This window comes from Orcinus orca, chromosome 6 (genome assembly GCF_937001465.1).
Source record: "Orcinus orca chromosome 6, mOrcOrc1.1, whole genome shotgun sequence".
NCBI lineage: Eukaryota > Metazoa > Chordata > Mammalia > Artiodactyla > Delphinidae > Orcinus > Orcinus orca.
Window position 1 is genome coordinate 101,454,838 of NC_064564.1, and position 20,105 is coordinate 101,474,942.

At 49.5% G+C, this 20,105-nt stretch overlaps 1 protein-coding gene across 3 annotated transcripts in view; it reads left to right on the plus strand.

Moving 5' to 3' along the window:
* TMEM268 (transmembrane protein 268) overlaps positions 1-20,105 on the plus strand; it is a 30,333-nt gene that overhangs the window by 7,007 nt on the left and 3,221 nt on the right. For 2 of the 3 annotated variants that reach the window (XM_049710837.1, XM_012532833.3), the window contains exons 2-8: positions 3,233-3,419; positions 8,555-8,664; positions 11,106-11,213; positions 12,271-12,420; positions 16,823-16,933; positions 17,741-17,821; positions 19,038-19,223. In XM_049710837.1, coding sequence (XP_049566794.1) covers positions 3,311-3,419; positions 8,555-8,664; positions 11,106-11,213; positions 12,271-12,420; positions 16,823-16,933; positions 17,741-17,821; positions 19,038-19,223 — 855 coding nt within the window. In that variant the 5' untranslated portion in view covers positions 3,233-3,310. Of the gene's footprint in view, positions 1-17; positions 1,049-3,232; positions 3,420-8,554; positions 8,665-11,105; positions 11,214-12,270; positions 12,421-16,822; positions 16,934-17,740; positions 17,822-19,037; positions 19,224-20,105 lie in introns of those variants that run through there. The other variant, XM_049710836.1, reaches the window with a different exon arrangement.

Consider the following 20,105-nt stretch of genomic DNA (forward strand, 5'->3'; position numbering starts at 1 on the left):
TGTGCGCGGGCCCGGGGCGCGCCCCCTGTGTTTGCGCGCGGGCCCGGGCGCGGGCGGCCGCGAGCCCTGATTTGAGGCGCGCGGGTCCCGTGCTGCCGCTGGGCTCCCGTGTCTTGGTCTGGGGTGGGCGCCGCGGGCCGCGTCCGCGTTCTTCCTGCGCCTTTGGGCCCCATTTCCCTCTGTCGTGCGTGGGAGCTGCTCTCGGGCGGCTCCTGGGAGCCGGTGGGCTTGGGACAGTGGGAGTGATTTCAGGGTGAGGGAGGCCCAGAGGCAGCAGACCCGGGAGGAGACTTGAGGGCAGAACCTGAAGCTAGACTCAGCTGCCCAAGGCCAAGGCCAGATGCGGCGGAGCATCCCTTGCCCGAATGAGCTCGGTTCCGTTGTGGCTCCATCCCCCACCTGGCTCCTTGACCTTGGAGAGTTCACTTTCGTTTCTGGGTCTTAATTTTCTCATGTGGAAAGTGGAGAGCTTGGAGCCATTGTCTCTCAAGGCTTTTCCACCGCAAAACGACTGTGACAGACCCTCTGTGGTCCCTTGTTGGGACTTTCCAGTTTAACAAAATGAAACCTGACTTGTGAAAACTGTAGGAGTCCCCTTCTCCCCCAACACACACGAAGGCACACATGCACACCCCTCAGTGAGGCACAGGGCCTCCTGGGGAAGCTGGGCACTCAGTGTCTGCAGAAATGGAGACCTTTGCTCAGCGGGACTTTTAGGATATCTTCCTTTGCAGAGGCTTGCCACTCAGCTCAAAAAGATGGATAACTGGAAGGTCTGGTTAAGTGAAATCAGCAGTGGGAGTTAAGGAAGCTGGGGAGTGGATGACCTGTTAGTTACAGGAACCTCAGGGCTGTGCTCGCTCCCTGGCTCTGACTCCACCCCTGGTGCCTCTCCCTCCCTCCCTTGTCCCCTAGGGCTAGTGCAGGGCTGAGTGGGGTGGCAGGTCAGGACACACTGATGGGTGATGGGTCAGCACCTGCCCTTGGCCAGTCTTGCCAACTGCCCTCGTGCCCTCTGCAGCCTCCAGGTTGGATGAGGAGCTGCAGCGTGAGTGCACAGGCTGCCCTGATTGGGCCCATCCTGGCCTCTGGTTTGTACCTCTCCCTACTTGGTAGCCCCTTCTCTTGCTCTACCTTTGCCAAGCCAGGAGCCTCTTTCCCTGCTCCAAGAAGCCTCCTGAAACACTCTTCCCTCATTCCAAGGCGCTGCCGGCTCCCTCTGACTGCCTTCTTTGGTCATTGTCTGTTTGTTATTTCTCTTTCTCTGAGTTTCTCTTTCCCACCAGATGGTGGTACCCAGCAGGGAGGGCTGAACAGGGACTTAAGATTTTATTTCTGGTTTTATAGTTTAGAAAGCACAGGGCCTGGCACTAGAAGGTTCTTAGGGAGTGTCTGTGGAGTAAAAATAATGATTGCTATATTCCTTTTTGCCCCGTGCTGCTCTCGAGTGATTCAGGTATGAATTCTTTAAACCTCACAACAGCCTCGTTACATTATTCCCATTTACATGTGTAGAAACTGAGGCAGGTACAAGTCACTTGCTCCAGGTCGTACACGTGGGAAGTGGCAGGACTGTGCAGGTTGCTTTTATCCATTATGCTAAATGCCCTTCAGGTGAATGAATTCTCCTGGTTGGGACTTTGTGGAGGCTAATTGGGCCAACTGGGGTGCTGGGATTTCTTCTTCCCAAAGACAATGTCTAGTTGTGGGATTTTGCAGCTAATGAACCTTCCATGCAGTCTGGAAGGATGTCTGTGCAGCCCCAGCTTGTGGGTGGTCCCTCCTGCCTGGAGGAGGGAGGGTGGGCTCAAGGACCTTTCTGAGATTCCAGTACAGCTTCTCCGGGCAGCAGGTTCCTAGCTATGATGTCCCTGGGTTCCTGGTCTGGAAAATGGATCCAAAGATTCTGTTTGTCTCCTGGGCCTAGGATATAATCAGGTGAGGCAGCAAAGGGCCTCAGTTATTGCCAAGTGCAGGGCAGACATCCTTGGGCTGTTGTTGCTTTCATGCCTCTTGGGGGGTACGAGATAAGAAGGAGGAAGTGAGGGGTGATATGACTGACCGGTACTCAGTGATATTTGGGAGTGCCTGCTGTGCGCCAGGCTTGGGCTAGGTAAGGGGAGGTGGTCCCTGCCATCCCACAGCTTGGCAGTTCAGATGCCAACTGGAGCTTGTTACTAGATCACACCTGGGAAATGCAGTCTCCCTCTAGCCAGTCTTTTTTTTTTTGTGGTATGCGGGCCTCTCACTGTTGTGGCCTCTCCCGTTGCGGAGCACAGGCTCCGGACGCGCAGGTCCAGCAGCCAAGGCTCACGGGCCCAGTCGCTCCGCGGCATGTGGGATCTTCCCAGACTGGGGCACAAACCCGTGTCCCCTGCATCGGCAGGCGGACTCTCAACCACTGCGCCACCAGGGAAGCCCGACCCAGTCTTTTTTAAGGCGGTTTAAGGAGGAGGCTCAGCGATAGCCAGACCTGGGTGCTGAGGTTCAGGGGCATGGGCATGAGGGGCTTGCATTCTGCAGCTGGATAGCCTGGTCCATCTCCTGTCTCCACAGCTCCCAGCCATCCCACCTTGGGCAGGTCATGTCACATCTTTGACCCTGTTAAATGGGAGAAACCTGTGAGGAAATGGGCCTTATGATGAGCAGGGTACTGGATGCCATACTTATGTTTCCTTGTGTTACCCCCACAGCAGCTATGCCAGATAGGCCTCCCTGAACCCATTTTACAGATGAGGTCAGAATGGCTCAGGGAGTTAAGTACCTGACAGTGAATGTCCCAGAGCATGTGAGGGCTGAGTGAAGGTTCAAATCTAGGTCTTTTGGTGCTAAAATCCTTGCTCTTTTCTTTTCATAACGTTTTGCTGCTTTGTATAAACACGGCTCCCCATGATGAATATACCTATCCTGTACTCAGTCAGGAAGCGAAATCCCAGATGCCTGGGAGTGGGGCCTGGTCAGCTCGTGAGTTCTCTGTGGGTCCCTCGATGTGTCTGAGCTGGAGAAGGTCCCAGAGCAGAGGAGGTCTCAGCCAAGACCTTGAAGGGTTTCAGCCCTTGCCCCTCACTCCCTCTGAGAACGTTCCTCAGCACGATCAGCAAGTTCACAGTCCAAGGGAAGACTCTGGGTGGCTCTCACTGGTCTGGTGATGGCTTTGGCCTTGAGAGCCTGAGGAGCCTGGCCTGCCCAGGACCAGGCCTGAAGTTCTTTCTCGTGATGTTGTTTTCTGAAGGCAGGCGAAGCTGAGCTGGCTGCTCCAGGATGCACCACAGCTCTGAGAAGGGGAAGCAGAAATCCTGCTGGCTCTGCTATGGCGTGTGAACCGCAGATGGACCCCGGCGGGGCGGCTGGCCCCTTGCCCACCTCCTCCCCTGGGTGGAGCGCCCTGCCTGGCGGGAGCCCTCCTGGCTGGGGGCAAGGTAGGATCATGACCCTTAATTCCTTCCTCCCCTATTCCCCCAGGATGCTGAACTGGACTCACATAGTATGATTGAGGGGAGGGGAGCGGAGGGGCACAAAAGTGTCTTTAGATAAGAGCGGGCATTTGGGGATGTGTTTCCAGGCCACTTTCTGTCATTTCTACCTCTTCTCTCTGTCACCAACTCCTTAGATTGCCCTCTGCCAGGATCCCTGCTGTAGCTTTCTAGCACCTTTCCTCCTTGCCTCTTCTGTTCTCTGCATTGTGTCTCAGAGAGATTTTTTAAAATGCACAGCCAACCAAATCGCTTTCTGTTTCAGTGTTTCCCATTAGGCTTAGCATGAAGATCTATCATTCTCCAGCTTGCCAGGCCTGCCTAAATGGCTCTTGCTGCCCCTGTTCTCTGTTCCTGCCATGCTGCCCTGCCCCAGGACCTTTGCACCTGCTGTCCCTGCTGTGTGTTATGCCCTTTCCCTGCCTCCTTTTCCCTGCTTAATTTCCATCCATCCTTCAGAGCTAAGTTCAGATATCCCTTCCATGGGGAATCCTCTCCTGATGGCCCAGCCTAAGCCGGGAGGGACCCTCTGATATATTCCTGTTTCTCCCTATAGCAATTACCAGTCGGTAATTAAATAATTACCTGTGTAATAAAGTGTTGAATGTCCAGTTTCCTCACTAGAATGTAAGCTCCACGAGTGCAGGGTCCCTGTTTTGCTTTGTTCATCACTGTGTCTATAGTACTTAGCACATGGCTTGGCCCATAGTATTATTATTTTTAAAATTTTATTATTATTTATTTTATTTATTTATTTTTCACGGCATTGGGCCTTTGTTGCTGTGTGCAGGCTTTCTCTAGTTGCGGTCAGCGGAGGCTACTCTTTGTTGCAGTGTGCGGCCTTCTCATTGCAGTGGCTTCTCTTGTTGCAGAGCACGGGTTTTCGGCACCGGGGCTTCAGGAGTTGTGGCTTACAGGTTCTGGAGCGCTGGCTCAGTAGTTGCGGCGCATGGGCTTAGTTGCTCCGCGGCATGTGGGATCTTCCCAGACCAGGGCTCGAACCCGTGTCCCCTGCATTGGCAGGCGGATTTTTAACCACTGCACCACCAGGGAAGCCCTTTGCTCATAGTAGATGCTCAATAAGTATTTTGTTGAATGAATGAATGAGTGGCTGGGCATAGGCAAGGGGAGATGGCATTTTGCATTGTGGCTTGTTTCTTAGATGATTTAAAACTTAAAAACAAGGGTTCCTTTTATGACTACTGTTATTAGGAAAGCAGTTCACATACACACATACCCGTAGAATGAAATGGAATGGAATAATTTACCTTCAGCTCTTTGAAGATATAGCTCTACTGGTTTTTGGCAAGCCAGTTCTTGCCCCTTTATAGGAAATAGCTCCCTGTACACACACACACACACACACACACACACACACACACACACACACACACACACACACACACACACACACACACACACACACACACGCTTCTTTGGTAGCTTTTTAGATCCTTTTTCTTAGCCTAGGTGTAAAAACAAGTATTTCTAAGTGGAGGACTTGCAGTTCTCACGTTGAGGAGCAGATGAGAGGGATTATTACCAAGAATCCAGGAACTCATGGTTTGAAAGGGAAACAGAGACACTATGAAAAGTCCTCACATTGCTCAGGCAAACACTGTCCTCATAGTGCAAAGAGCCAGGCTAGGGGAGTGGTTCACAACCTCCATGCCTGGGATCCAGCTCAGTGTGTGTTTTCTGCTCTGTGCTGTGCAGTGGAGGGCTAGTCTGAGGCTCCGCACAGCATGACTGCCTGCATTTTGTATGCTACCCTTTCTCTTCACTTCTTCTCTTCTTACTTTCATTTCCCCTGGTACCACCAGGCAAGCTGGTTCTCCTTTCCGAGGTTCAGTTTCCTTTTCCATTGTAATGGTTTTCCACCTTCTAGGAGTCTTGGAGGATTAAATGGAATCACGACTGTGAGCCTAAGCCCGTGCCTGGTGCATAGGATGGGATCAGTCCCTGGAAGCTATTCTTATCGCATTTTATTGTTCTATTTTATTTTGGTCTTGATCTTCTTTTTGTCTGTTTTCCCTCATTTGCTTATTTTTAAATCTAATTTTATCTTTTCATATTTTATTTTATGAAGCCACCTTAAATCCTTTCTGGAACAAGGTGTGGGAAGGTAAAAACCAACACAGCTCAACTGGTGTGCCTTTATGGTAACTTAGGAGCTTTGACAAGCTGGCTTTTAAATTATGACAACAGTAGCAGCCAGTCATTCAGTACCCATTTTGCACCAAGCGCTTAATTTTCATCATCTTAATTATTTGCAAAATCCTCCGCGGTGGATATAATCATCCTCTAAGGGGATGGCCAGGGATTAAATTGTTTCTTCAAGGTGCTCTGTTAGTGAGAGGCTGAGTTACCATTTGAACCCCAAAGCATCTAGCTTGTGCTTTCCCCACCTCATTTATACAGGAAGCATTTATTTAGTGCCTACTGTACACCTGGCACTGAACCCAGCTCAGGGGATTCAATGATGTGCAAAACCAATGTGGGAGTATATAGTCTGATGGAGACAGTGGACTTTAATCAAGTAATTGCATACACATGTGCTCATCTTTGATAAGCATAAAGGAGGAGAGCATGTAGTTATGGGCAGGTTTATCAGACAGATTTGATCTGCTATGAGTTTAGAATGTCAGGGAAGACTTCCTGGGCAAGGGATTAATGAGCTGGAACACAAATGATGACTTGGATATAACGGAGTGAAGCTAGGTGGATGTGTTCTAGGGAGAGAGCCGGAAGAGCATGCACAAAGGCCCTGGGGTGGGAGAGAACACTACACGTCCAAGGGGCTAAGGAGGCTGGGGTGGCAAGACACAGAGTGAGGCTGAGGCTTCAAGGTGAGCTTGGCAGGAGGCTAGTTCTTCGAAGGGCCAGGGGAGCTTGGTAAGGAGGTTGCTTTTTGCCAGAGGACTGGGAGGCTCTTGAAAGTTTTACTCAGAGAATTTGTATTAATCTGATCTGTGCTCTGGCTGCTGTGTGAATGCATCGTAAGAGGAAGAGCAGGTTGGAGAAACCAGTTAGGAGACTACGGCAGGGAGAGGTGAAGGGAACCTGGCCTAGGGTTGTGGTGAAGATACTAAGGGGTGCACGGAGCTGGGAGAGATTTTGTTGGCCCAGGTGGCAGGGCCCAGGGATGGACGGGGTGAGGGGTTAGAGGAGCGTTTGGGTGGGCCAGGGATTCCCAGGAAGGTAGAGCTAGTCATTTTGCTTTAAGACTCAGGGATTAACCCCGAGCTGGGCACTGAGCCAGCAGGTAACATGTTCATGGTTTAATCCCTTCAGTCCTGCCTCCTTTTCTGAGCAACAGCTACAGAAAACATGCTGAAATATTCAGCTCCCAGCCCTGCGTGGCTGAACGCTGGGATCCTAGCCTCTCAGGGCTGGACTACCCTGCAGCAGCTGCCCTGGCTGCTCTCTGGTGGCTCCCTGGGCCTCATACGTGATGGAAGGAGATCTCGGTCCTTCTGTTCAGAGTTTCTCTACTCAGAAGGGAAGTTGGTTTGACTTCTTTCTGCTGCCCTTCCTCCCTGGACCCGAGGGGATTTCACTGTAGCTGGCCTCCCTCGGGTCTCCTGGTCTGGCTTCATTGCAGCCCTGCAGGGCATCCTCGAATAAATTTGATAGCCATTGTGACAAGCCTGAGATGATGTGTGTTTTTGAGGTATGACTTCACTTGATATATGCTTTTAAAATGTTGAGCGAGTGCAGAGACACTGGGGAGGGCTTGCCCGTAAGTCAGCGGATTAGTTTTCTGTGACTGTTGTAACAGGTGCCACTAACAGTGGTTTAGCAAATGCAGTTCTTCTCTTACAGTTCTGTAGGTTAGAAGTCTGACACTGGCCAGACTGTCGGCTCACAACCTGACAGCCCTGGTCAGCAAGGCTGCATTCCTTTAGGAAGCTCCAGCGGAGAATCTGTTTCCTTTTCTTTTCCAGCATCTAAAGGCCACCCACAGTCCTTGGCTGCTGAAGCCTTCTGCCATTTGTTTTTTTAAATTTTATATTTATTTATTTACTTGGCTGCGTCGGGTTTTAGTTGTGGCGTGCGGGCGGCACACGGGCTTCTCTCTAGTCGTGGCGTGCGGGCTCTAGAGCACTTGGGCTTAGTTGCCCCGTGGCATGTGGGATCTTAGTTCCCCGACCAGGGATCGAACCCGCGTCCCCTGCATTGGAAGGCGGATTCTTAACTATTGGACCACCAGGGAAGTCCCCTTCCACCATTTTAAAGCCAGTAATGTTCCATCTCTCTGTACCTTTCTTCCGTAGTCACATCCCTCCTGGCTCTTCTGCTGCCTCCCTCTTCCACTTCTTTTTTTTTTTTTTTTTTTTTTGCTGCGCTGAGTGGCATGCGGGATCTTAGTTCCCTAACCAGGGATCGAACCTGTGCCCTCAGCAGTGAAAGCGTGGAGTCCTAACCACTGGACCGCCAGGGAATTCCCTCTCTTCCACTTTTGAGGATCCTTGTGATTACAGTGGGCCCACCCAGATAATCTAGGATAATCTCCCTATTTCAGGCCAGCTGATTAATACCATTAAGTTCACCTGCAACCCCCATTCTCCTTTGCCGTGTAAGATAACTATTCACAGGTTCTGGGGGTTAGGGTGGGGACATCCTTGGGGGTTCACTGTTGTGCCTACCACATTGTTACCTCTTACTTAGACTCCGAGCCCACCAGGGATGTAAGTTGTTTGGTTGCACTTCCTTTGCCATCCTCGAATAAATGTCTGCTGGATCATCTCCTCAGTGTAATTAGTTGTTCAATCTCTGTTTAAATATCCCTTGTGAGGGGGAGCCCACTACCTCCCAGACTTTGTGTGGACAGAGCTCACATTCTTGAGAAGTTCTTCCTTTGATGGTCTCAAATAATGTCCTAAAAGCCTCCGGCCTCAGTTCTGTCTCCTGGGAGCTTTCCAGTCAAGTCCAGTCCTTCTCCCATAGGAGTTGGAGGATGGCAAGTCCCTCCTCGCCATGAGAATGTTCTCAAGGCCAGAGGAGGTGATGCCGTCAAGGTCTGGGCTCACCCAAAGTCCTTATTGCTCAGCCCGATGAAGCTCCTGGTCTGCTTTCAGAGCTCCACAACGGCCAGGTCCTCACAGTTCTCCGGATTGACAATACCTGTGCACCCATCTCCTTCGATCTGGGAGCCGCCGAAGAACAACTGCAGACCTGGGGCATTCAGGTGAGCGCTGACTTTATGGAGTCCTTAGTACTTTTTCTTCCATCCATCCATCCATCCATCCACCTGTCTGTCCGTCTATCTATTCTATCATCCAATTATTCACAACATTTTTATTAAACACCTACCCTGTGCTCAACATGGTAGGGAATATAAGGAAGATGTCCTCTCCTTCCAATTAATTTACTTAACAGATGTGTGTTTTGGGGTGTCCACCCTGTGCTGGCCACTTAGGTGGTCACTGAGTACTACAGAGGTGACTAGGTCCCCGTGCCTGGTGTCACACTGCTCACAGAGCCCAGTGGGTGAGACAGACATGCGTCAGGTAAAGCAGAACAGTATGGTATAAGTGCTGCAGTAGAGGGATGCACAAGACATTGAAGACATTCACAGGAGAAAGTGATAAACTCAGCTCAGGGAGCAGTGGTTATGAAAGTGTCCGCCTTAAAACTAAAGCAGCCCGTTATTATACTGGCAAAATGGGTTTATTCGGTAATAGCAGAAAGTTGCAATTCGGGACAGGCATGCTATAGTAAAAACTGGGCAAGTCTGGAGAAACGAAGGAAAGGACTGTTGTTTTATAGAGGTTAAAGAGAAGTTGGGAGGGGCTCTTATAAACAAGGAGGCCAGTGGGGGAAACTGGGGGTTCCAAGTGTAGTGGCTTTTCATTGGCTGAGTTGTGACAGCCTCTGGTTGGCTGGGCTATTGCCAGGCGAGGAGAAAATCTTCCTCCTGCTGAGGTAGTAAAAGGCAGAAACCGACCTTCTTCCTGTTGGAGATGCAAGGTGATTCTCTTCGTGTTTGGAGTCTGCGGATGACAATGAGTGGTAGGGCATGATAGCACCTCCTTCTGGCCTTCCCAACTCCAGTATAAATGAGCTTTCCTTTATTCATTCTAACAAAAGCTTTGCAGAGGAGCAGATACTTGACCTGGGGTCTTGAAGGAAAAAAAGGAGTTTGCTGGGTGGACAGGAGGAAGGGCATTTTAGGAGAAGGAACTGCTTCTGCAAAGGGAAGGGTGCGTGAATTCATTAGATGATAATACAGTACCTTCAAGCATAGTGATTCGAGGCATAGGCTTCACGGGGGTTCATAGATCTGGATGCAGATCCAGCTCAGCTGCTTACTGCCTGGGTGACTTTAGGCAGGTGACTTAACCTCTCTGAGCCACAGTCTCATCATCTGTAAAACGAGGGCAATATTAATACCTATTACACAGGGTTTTTGTATGGATTAAGAGAAGTAGTGCTCGAGGAACACTTGCACTGGCCCTGGCACATAGTAAATGTTCAATAAATTGTGGTATTGCTATTAAGTTCCCACAGGTGTGGTTCTTGCCCTTCTCAAATCCTCCAGCATGATCGGGCCTTCATCTTCCCTGCCCAGGGAGGATTATTTATGGCTGAGGAAGCTACATTGCTAATTTTACCTTGAAGACTTGAGAGTTTACTCCTTTAAAACAGAATTGCATTATGGTTTAAAACAACATTTTATCACCATTAAAGGGAAACTTTCCAAGTTGACAGTACTAGCCCCACATCAGCACATGAGCTGGTTTTGCTTCCCACGCTTCCTTTCAGCCTCTGTACAAAAGAACATTTTTCTTAAACAGTTGTCTTCAGATTGGGTTTTCTTAACTGATGAACAGTTTACATCTTGTTCTACCATGTTCCTAAATATCTCTAATGATTAAATTCTGTGTTCTTAAGCAATCCATTCTCATAGGACCTTTGCTCTATGATATTTTTTGTTTGGACAGGAAGATGTGAATTTTCAGTATCTTGGACTGTATTAATAGTTATTGATGGTACAGTTTGAGAATAACACTTGTGTATCAAGTGTTCACTACGGAACCAGCACCGGGCTTGTGTACACATACACTTAGACACACATATCTATCTAAGTAAGAGAACAGAGGCCCCCAAAGATGTCCAGATAATATGTGTCTACATACTATACGTATATTTATTGTATTTATTGTAAATATTGTATATGTATTATCTTATTTAATAGGCCTGTCACCTCTACAAGTTGTACTTTGATTATCCTCATTTTATTTTATTTATTTTTTAAAATTTTATTATTTTATTATTTATGGCTGGCTGACTCCATGGCCTGCACCTTAACCATTAGGCTATCCTGGATCTGCTGTGAGGTGCTGAGCCTTGGGCTACAGGGATCCCTCTCCTGGATGTCCTCCTGGATCTCGAGCTGTCCCACCTCCCCAGTGGTGCCTGTCCTTCTCTGAGCTGGAAGCTGCACCCTGTGATTGCCACGCCGTGCTCCATGCTCCCCATTCTGCCTTTGGGGGCAGCCAGGAATGCACCTCATCCCCCTTCCACGTGATAGCCACGTGAACTGGCCACAACACCCCTGCTGGTGGGAAGGAGTGGGGTGTGGTTCTCCGTGGCTGACAGGTCTCTTTCCCTTGGGTGGCCAAGCAGGTCCCGGCTGAGCAGTACAGGAGCCTGGCTGAGAGTGCCCTCCTGGAGCCCCAAGTGAGAAGATACATCATCTACAACTCGAGGCCTATGCGGCTGGCCTTCACTGTGGTGAGAGCGAGGGAGGCCTCTGAGGCACTGCTAAATTCGGCACAGTGCCCTGGAGCCTGTTGGTGTGGGTCACGGGTTTGGGGGCTGGTGGCTGGGCTGCCTGGGAGAGAGCAGTACACCTGGACCTGGGTTTGGCGTAAGAGGAGATTCATGGGGGAGAGTTGTAACCAGCTCCCCATGCAGAGGATGGGAGGCAGGGTTTATTAAGGCCAGAGCTGGGGGATTGTGAATCTGTAGACCCACCACTGAGGCTCTGGACTCAGTGTCTGGCTTTGTCAGGGCTTTCCTCCTCTCTGGCACTTGGTTTCCCCATCTGTTCAACAGATTGGTCTATTTCAGCTCTAGTCACATATGTGTGTGTGTATACATATAAACATATGTATACACCTATATATGTACGTAAACACACACAGGCAGACAGAATATGGCACAACCAGTGTTGGAACCCGGGCACTCTGGTTTCTGCATCTGTACTCTTAACCACTGTGACCTGCCACTCCTCTGTATGTATAAATGGTCAAAAAGCACTCTTGACTCCCATGTCCTGCTTCTGGGAGGGGAAGGGATGGCCACTGGCAGTTACTGATTTCCTAAGAAGTGCTAGGCTGTTACATAGGTTATCTTATTAACTCTTATAACAACACTGTGAAGTAGGTATTATTATCCCCATTTTACGGATGAGGAAACTGAGGCCCAGAGAGTTGTTACAACTTGTCTAAGGCCACCTAGCTGTTGAAGGATCAACGTGGGCTTCTGATTCAAATTTATCTCACTCCCAAGCCCCCCCTCCCTTTTCTGTTTTATTTGAATTCAGAGTAAGCAAGGATTTGGAGTGGCTATTCTAACCCCTTGCCTCTCCCTTTGCTTTTGAACAAAGAACAAGGGCCCATTCTCACAGACCACCCCAATCTCCCGCCCCCATCAGTCTCTGACTGGCCTTGTGAGCTCGCGCATCCACGGAGGGCGTCAGAAGTGGCCAGAGGGTGTCCCTTGGAATGGAGCGGCTTCGTTTGAGGACTGGTGTTGCTGACGGTGCCCTTTCTCTGGCTTCTTGCAGGTGTTCTACGTGGTGGTATGGGCCAACATCTACTCCACCAGCCAGATGTTCGCCCTGGGGAACCACTGGGTGGGTGTGCTGCTCGTGACCCTGGCTGCCATGAGCCTGACCCTGACTCTTGTGCTCATTTTCGAGAGACACCAGAGGAAGGTAAGACATCCGGGGACTCCAGCCATGCTCCCTCCAGAAAGGCTGTGTGGACAGGATAATCCCAAGTCAGATTTTTCTTTTACCTGCTTCAAAGAATTTCCCCAACCATGAAAATTCACCCTGGCCCATGTGCCCAGTGACTAAAAGAAATCAAATCACACGTGTGATTAAATCCTACCTGTTTTTCTCTCTGATGCCTGTGGGTTGTTTTTCTGGAAGCAGGCTGTGTTTTGAGAGAGTCTGGGAGCGGGGAGGATGACACTTTTAGGCGACTGAGCCCTTCCATGCACCTCCTCTGCCTGGGTGCTCGCCACGGCCCTGTGAGCGAGGGTGTTTCCTGGACCCACCTCACAGCATGGGGTACCTGGGGAGAGGTGGATGGACTCTACCTGGTGCTTGGTTGACAGTTGTGTCTCATTTAACCCCAGTAACGACCTCTGAGGCAGAGAGTGGGTGGGTGATCAGGGAGTTTAGGTAACTTGTCCCAATCCCACTCTGAGTGGCAGAGTGGAGGTTCAAAGCCTGAACCCTGTGATTCCTGATCTCATTCACAAAGGAGATCGATAGCCCCTGGCTTAATGTATGGTTTGCTAATTGTCTTCTGCTTCTTCAACATCTGTCTTTTGTTACTGTTGAGCACTTCATATGTGGTAGGTCATCTACTAAATGCTTTACATGCATTAACTCGTTAAACCCCCCAGTAAACCTCTGGGTAGAGGCTTTTACGTTCATTTTGCAGGTGAGGAACCCGAAGCTCCGAAAGGCCCAAGAAGTAGTCCAAGGTCATGCTGCTAAGAAATAGCAGAGCTCGAATTCAAGGCCAGGACGCTCAGATTCCAAGCCACATTCTCAGTCAATACCCAACTGTATTGGTGTTCTGTGGCTGTAACAGATAACCATAAATGTAGTGGCTTAAAACAACAGAAATGTGTTGTGTTACAGTTCTGTAGTTTAAAAGTTTGACGGGGCTGGGCTGCCTCCTTTCTGGAGCCTCTAGGGGGGGAATCTGTTTCCTTGTCTTTTCCAGCTCCTGGAGGCCACCTGCGTTCCTTGGCTCGTGGCCCCTTCCTCCATCTTCAAAGCCAGCAGTGGTGGGTTGAGTCCTTCTTGCATTCTTGACTCTGAGTCTTCTGTCTCCCTCTTCTACTTTCAAGGCCCCCTGTGATTACATTGGGCTGTCTAGATAATCTGGGACAATCTTCCCATTTTAAGGCTAACTAATTAGCAACATTAATTCCATCTACACCCTTAATTTTTCTGTGCCAAGTAACATAAATTCACAGGTTCTGGGAAGTAGGATTTACACATCCTTGGGGGACCCTTATTCTGACAACCACCCCTCTGCTGTCTTTCCAGCTGCTTCAGAAGCTCCCCCAGCACCTGGCACAGAGCTGGACTTTGAGATCTTTAGCAAACACTCCACTCTTGCCTCACTCAGGAGGAGAGGGCGGGATGTTGGGAAATGTGGTCAGGGTTCAGGGGTATGAATTCCATTTAGTGCCTGTGCTCACAGGGACAAATAGGAACTTCATGGCTTAATCATTCTGAAAGGATCTTTGTCGGGCTTTGCGATGAGGCTGACAGAATAATGCTGCCCTTGGGCTCTGCTGAAGCTCTCATGGCCCCTGTGTTTGGCCTATAAAAAAATCAGTGGGGCTGGCTGCTTCTGCAGCAAGAACCTTCTCCTGGGGAGGGGGAAGAAGCAAAGTGCCCTGCTTTATCAGGAGCAAGCAAAATATCTGGCACCTGGCAGGTGCTTCAGGGAGGCAGTTCAGGGAATGCCTGCTGTGGCTCTCTGCCTCCTTCCTCCCTTTCTTCCTTATTCAGCTGGCATTTATGAAGCCTCCGCAAGTGCCGAGGAGATGTGCTAGGCACAGGGCACAGAGACAAACAAGACCCTGGATCTTTACGTGTAGGGGCAGCATGGAGGCCCCAGGTACATAATAGCCCTTCTGTCATCACTGTTTGTTGATCCCCTCCAGGATCCTTACTTTCTCATATGACCATCATTTAATGAGCACTTATTATGTGTTCTGTGTTTGGGGCCTGATATCCATGCCCAACAACAACCTCACAAGGAGGCAGGGTACCTCTGCCATTTGCTAGCCCTGCAGCCTGGGGTGATTTATTATTTAACCTCTCAGGGCCTTAGTTTTCTCATCTGTACAATGGGATAATAATTTTAGCTCCCTCATAGGATTGTTGGGAGAACTAAATGACTTAATACATGTAACGTGCTTATAATCTTACTTGGTGTTACATAAATGCTCACTATGTATCAACTGTTATGATTATTTACTCTTCACTAGTGGCGAAGCCAAAGCTCAGAGAGGTTAAGTAACTAGTCTGTGGTCACACAGCCTTGCTCAGGTCTTCCTCTGAGCCTCAGCTCAAGGACTTCTTTATCCTCGGATCCCTCATCTCTCAGGACCATGCAGATCCCCCTTCCTGACCATTGTCACTCTTACTGTTTGTGTTCTACCCGCATCACATAGCATCCTTGAGAGCCTCAGCATTTGTACACACTGCCTTGTTTTCCCCTTGTTTGGGTCATTATTAGCCTTTTTCAAGATCAGAAGGCTTATGAAGGCAGGCAAGACTCTGTCTTTTATCCCCTAGAGAGTAAAACACATCACTAGGGTATGTTGAAAATTCCTAAAAATATTCGTTTTTTGGCCAACATGGTACAGTGGAAAACATGGTGTTTTCAGTAGAGTATCGTCATCATAAAGATATTACTAGGTGACATATATCGAGTGTTCATTCTTCCAGGTGTCCTACGTGTATTAACTCATTTCATCCTTATTCTAACCCTTATTGTTCGGGGGTGTTATCTCCAATTTGGACGTGAGGGTGTGGAGGCAGAGATGGTGACTAATTTGCCCAGGGTTATATAGGTAGTTAAGAGATGGAGTCAGGACCTGAAATCTTGGTGATAGGGGTTTCTGAAAGGGTGAACACCCTTGCTAAAGTTCTAGGCAAAACAAAATATAATCACCCCTTGATTTTTATAATACAGGCAGACTTTGGAGATACTGTGGGTTTGGTTCCAGACCACTGCTATAAAGCGGATATCACAGTAAAGAGAGTCACACGAATTTTTTGGCTTTCCAGTGCATATAAAAGTTATGTTTACACTATACTGTAGTCTATTAAGTGTGTAAAAGCCCTATGTCTAAAAAAAAAGCAATGCACATACCTTAGTTAAAAAATAACGCTAGTGGAAAAATGGCGTCAATAGACTTGCTCGACTCAGGATGTCACAAACATTCAGTTTGTAAAAAAAAAAAAAAAAGGCAGTATCTGTAAAGCGCAGTAAAGCGAAATGCAATAAATGAGGTGTGGCATTCCTGGAAAATTCAATGTATTTTAAAACCTATTCACAAAACACTTCAGGTTTATACGTAAAATGGAATTAGGTTGGCCAGTCAGAGAATTATGAAGAGAGTTTTTCACATGTGCTCGTGCCCAGTGGGACATTTAGGGTTCAGGTAGGCTGGGGGACAGTTCTTCCACGTGCAAGATTCTCTGTCATGGGACGTGGCCTACAGTGGAAGGCATGTGTTTAGCATCCCTGGTCCTCGTCCCTAAATGCCAGCATTGCCTGTCCTGTGCCTGTGACAACCGTAAGGGCCTTCTCACACATTCAGAAGCTCCCTACAGGGGTCCTTCCTGTTTTGGGGACCATTGTCCTCGATTGGGTTGCCTTCTAATTGCATCTGAAAGTCCTTGTAGGGTCTTATAGAGCTTTGGGTCCTGTCACCCTTCCTCTCCTCTCCTGCCCGGTCTGCTTAGAGCTTTGGGTCCTGTCACCCTTCCTCTCCTCTCCTGCCCGGTCTGCTTAGCACCTACTTTGTCATCCATGGCGTCAGTTGGTTCTGGTGGGAAAAGAAGGAGATGGATTCCCAGAGCCCCCCTCCGAGGGCCAGTCACTGGGTTAGGTAGTATGGAAAGTAGGTGCTTTATTTCCACAATCGATGCTCAAAGCTCTCCAACCCCCTCCTCCTTCAGATATGTGTGGCCCCCGACTGTGTCCCAGGCACCGGTTTAAGTGCGTCACACACACAATCTCAGTTCAATCTCACCATGTTCCTAAGGGCCGGAGATGCTTTTTATCCTTCTTCAACAACTGAAGAAAGCAAGACTCAGAAGGGACACATTTGTCCAGGGCCACACCGCCGGGAAGTAGCAGAGCTGGGCTTCACCCGAAGCTCTCTGACACTGTTGAATTTATTGTCCCAACAATGCCACAGTCTGTTTTATAGGGGAGACAATGGATGTGCTTGGAGACCAGGATTGTCCCGTGGTGTCTCGGGGAGGGACAGTGTGTGGTTATTGCTCAGGCCCAAGAGCTCCCCGGCAGCATGGAGGTTGCGCCATTGGGCTGGCGTTTGTCTTACAGGCCAACGCCAACACGGATCTGAGGCTGGCGGCTGCCAACGGAGCCCTCCTGAGACACCGGGTGCTGTTGGGGGTGACAGACACGGTGGAAGGCTGCCAGAGTGTGATTCAGGTACTGTGTCTCGGAGTGACCTCTCCAGTGGACCCACTTTGGGGCTGGGCTCTCCCAGTCTGTGCAGTGTCCCCCGGAGTCTGCTAATGGAGATGGCGTCGGCAGCCCCTCCTTCCTCTCTGCTCCAGTGTTTCTTTCTGGAGACTCCTCTCTGGGTGGTAACCAGCAGCCTAGAACCTCCACGAGGCGGGGCTGGAAGGGAAGCTCGGCGACCATGCAAGCCACATTCCTCATTGAACATTTATTCAGCAAAGAGATGGGGCCTCCTCTGTTTCGAGCCCTCAGTACCCAGACAAGGTCCCTGGGGAGGCAGGTCAGACCCTGAGGGCCTTGTCCTCCTGGCATGGTTGTTTTCTTGGCCCCAAGGCAATGGGGAGATCTGAAGTGACTAGAAAGAGGTCACACGGTGGGTCTGGGACACAGCTGGGCTGGTTGAGGCCCAGGGCGCCTGAGCCTGGCTGGGGTCTGCCTGGGAGGATTGATCAATCTCCTCAGCACCACGTCCGCATTCTTAGCCGGTGAGGGGCCCAGGGTGTGGGTACGGCTGGGCCCCCAGCGGGCACAGGGTTTGACATTTTCCAAATCTGCACACGAAGCCACTTGTCTACCAGACCCTGTCGTGCGGGGGTGGGGGGCTCTGGGAGAGAGCAGAATGGCGTGCTCACGCCGGAGACCGGGATGAACCTGGTCATCCCCAGAAGGGCAAGCCTGCAGCGAGGAGGCAGGAGGGGAGGCCCGTCTCAGAGATGGAGGGTTCAAGGTCTGGTGGGTTTTGGCCTCAGCAGTCACGGCTGCTTCTCTCCCCAGCTCTGGTTCGTCTACTTCGACCTGGAGACCTGTGTGCAGTTTTTGTCCGACCATGTTCGAGAAATGAAGACGAGCCAAGAGGTGAGATACCTTAAGTGAAAAGCAAAAAAATAAACCAGGAGGCTAGGTTGTATAGATTGCATTACCTCAGCGTTGGAACAAGTGTCTAAGGAAAAGTTACTTGGAGGGAAGAATACCTCTGTGGAATCATGGTTGTTTTTGCCTAGGGAATTATGGCTGTTTTTCTCTTCCTTTTTAAAGAATTTTTTTTTAAATAGAATTATTTATTTATTTATATTTAATTTTTGGCTGCGTTGGGTCTTTGTTGTGGCGAGCGGGGGCTACTCTTCGTTGGGGTGCGCGGGCTTCTCATTGCGGTGGCTTCTCTTGTTGCGGAGCATGGGCTCTAGGCGCTTGGACTTCAGTAGTTGTGGCGCGTGGGCTCAGTAGTTGTGGCTTGCGGGCTCTAGCGCGCAGGCTCAGTAGTTGTGGCACACGGGCTTGGTTGCTCCGCGGCATGTGGGATCTTCCTGGACCAGGGCTCGAACCCATGTCCCCTGCATTGGCAGGCGGATTCTTAACCACTGTGCCACCAGGGGAGTCCTCTTTTCCTTTTTAACTAGTCGCATTTTCCACATTTTCTACAGTGAATATAAATTTTATCTATAATAATAATAATAAATAACAGTGAGAATATATTTCATTTATAACAACAACAATAATAAAGATTCTGGAAAATACCGTATATTTAGATGACTTTCACTTGTTTGAAATCCTGAATGTTTTGAGAAGGAACGGGGAGAGTTTGCTCCAGTTCCACAGAGGAGGAAACTGAGGCTCTGAGAAGCCACATAGCTGGTTGGTGATGCCAAGTTTGGAGCCCAGCTCGCCTGTCCTCGAGCCCTGTGCTTCTTCCCTGGGATCCATTTTCGGGCCCCCGCAAGTGCTGTAGTTGGCTTTGAAGTCAGGATCGTGGCTTAGCCCTGATCCGGACCCATTGGTTCCTGTGTGGCTTTGGGCAATTCCTTTGAGCTCCAGTTTGCTCATCTGCAACATATGGGTAAAGATTCCCACGTCCCAGGCTGCTTTGAGGAGCAGATGAGAGCATGGAAGGAAAAGTGCTTCTGACCATACTTTGGCAGGAATGATCTGATCTCTCCAGAGTCTCCTGAGGTCAGCATCTGAGTCTGTAGACGGTCTATCCGTCCTGTGTGGGTCTGCGGCTCAGGGAACCACCCGGCATCCTCCATCCACCTAACTTAGGACACCACCGAGCCCCTCTCTGTTTCCTTTGCAGTCCTTGCTGAGAAGCAGATTGAGCCAGCTGTGTGTTGTCATGGAGACTGGGGTGAGCCCCACGGTGGCCGAGGGGCCGGAGAACCTGCTGGAGGAAGCTCCTCTCCTGCCCAGCAGTCCTCGTCCCACGGAGAGGCCACTCATGCAGACCGAGCTTCGCCAGCTTATTCCTGAGGCTGAGCCGGAGGTAACAGGCACCTGGGCCAGTCAGGTCCCCTCCTCCCCAACCAGGTGTTTGCATAGGGTCCGTGTGGGGCTCTCAAGTTCTAGATTCCTGGGGACATGCCTTTACTGGGTTGGTAGGGACCATACACGTCTTCTAGCCTACCAGTTTTCAATATTCTTTTCCTCACGCCAGCACTTTAAAAGATAGCTTAGAGGAATCATTTTATACTTATTGGGTGCCCCCTCACCCCATTTAAAAAATATCTTGGTATTCTTTTGTGTAGTTCTATTGGATATGTAGTTGCATATTGATGGATCATAGCCTACCTAACCATAAACACGTTGATGAATATTTGGATCATTTTTAAATCTATCAATCAATCTATCATCTCTCCATCCATCTCCTTAAATTGCAGTTGGATATTTAAATCTTGTATGCATCTCTGTTGAATTCCATTTCCTCCTGCTCCAGAGTTCTGTTGGGTCCTGCCACCCAAGCTGTCTGTTGGGTATGGTCAAGAGCTAGTAGACCAGAAGTCTGGTAATGTGGTTTGCGGCTTGTGCAACCCTCTTCTCACCATGAGGACAGACCCACTGTCTGGGAGACATGCAGTGAGGGGCGACCTGTGGCAGGGTGTGATACAGGAGGGCACTTGCATTTTCTTTTTAGCCAATAGATTTGGGGATTAAAGGTCCAAACCAGCCCAGACTTTCCCTTTTGCATGGATGGGGAGTGGGGGGACCTGCAAATAGGACCATTATGAGGGAAAATGATAAATATATTAATCTCTTCAAAGAGCTGAAAAGATTGATAAGATCACGTTCTTTCTTGTGCATGCATGTCTGGGTTTATGTGAAATAGCTCATTAACTATGATGGGTCTTTTAAATTATTTTTTCAAATT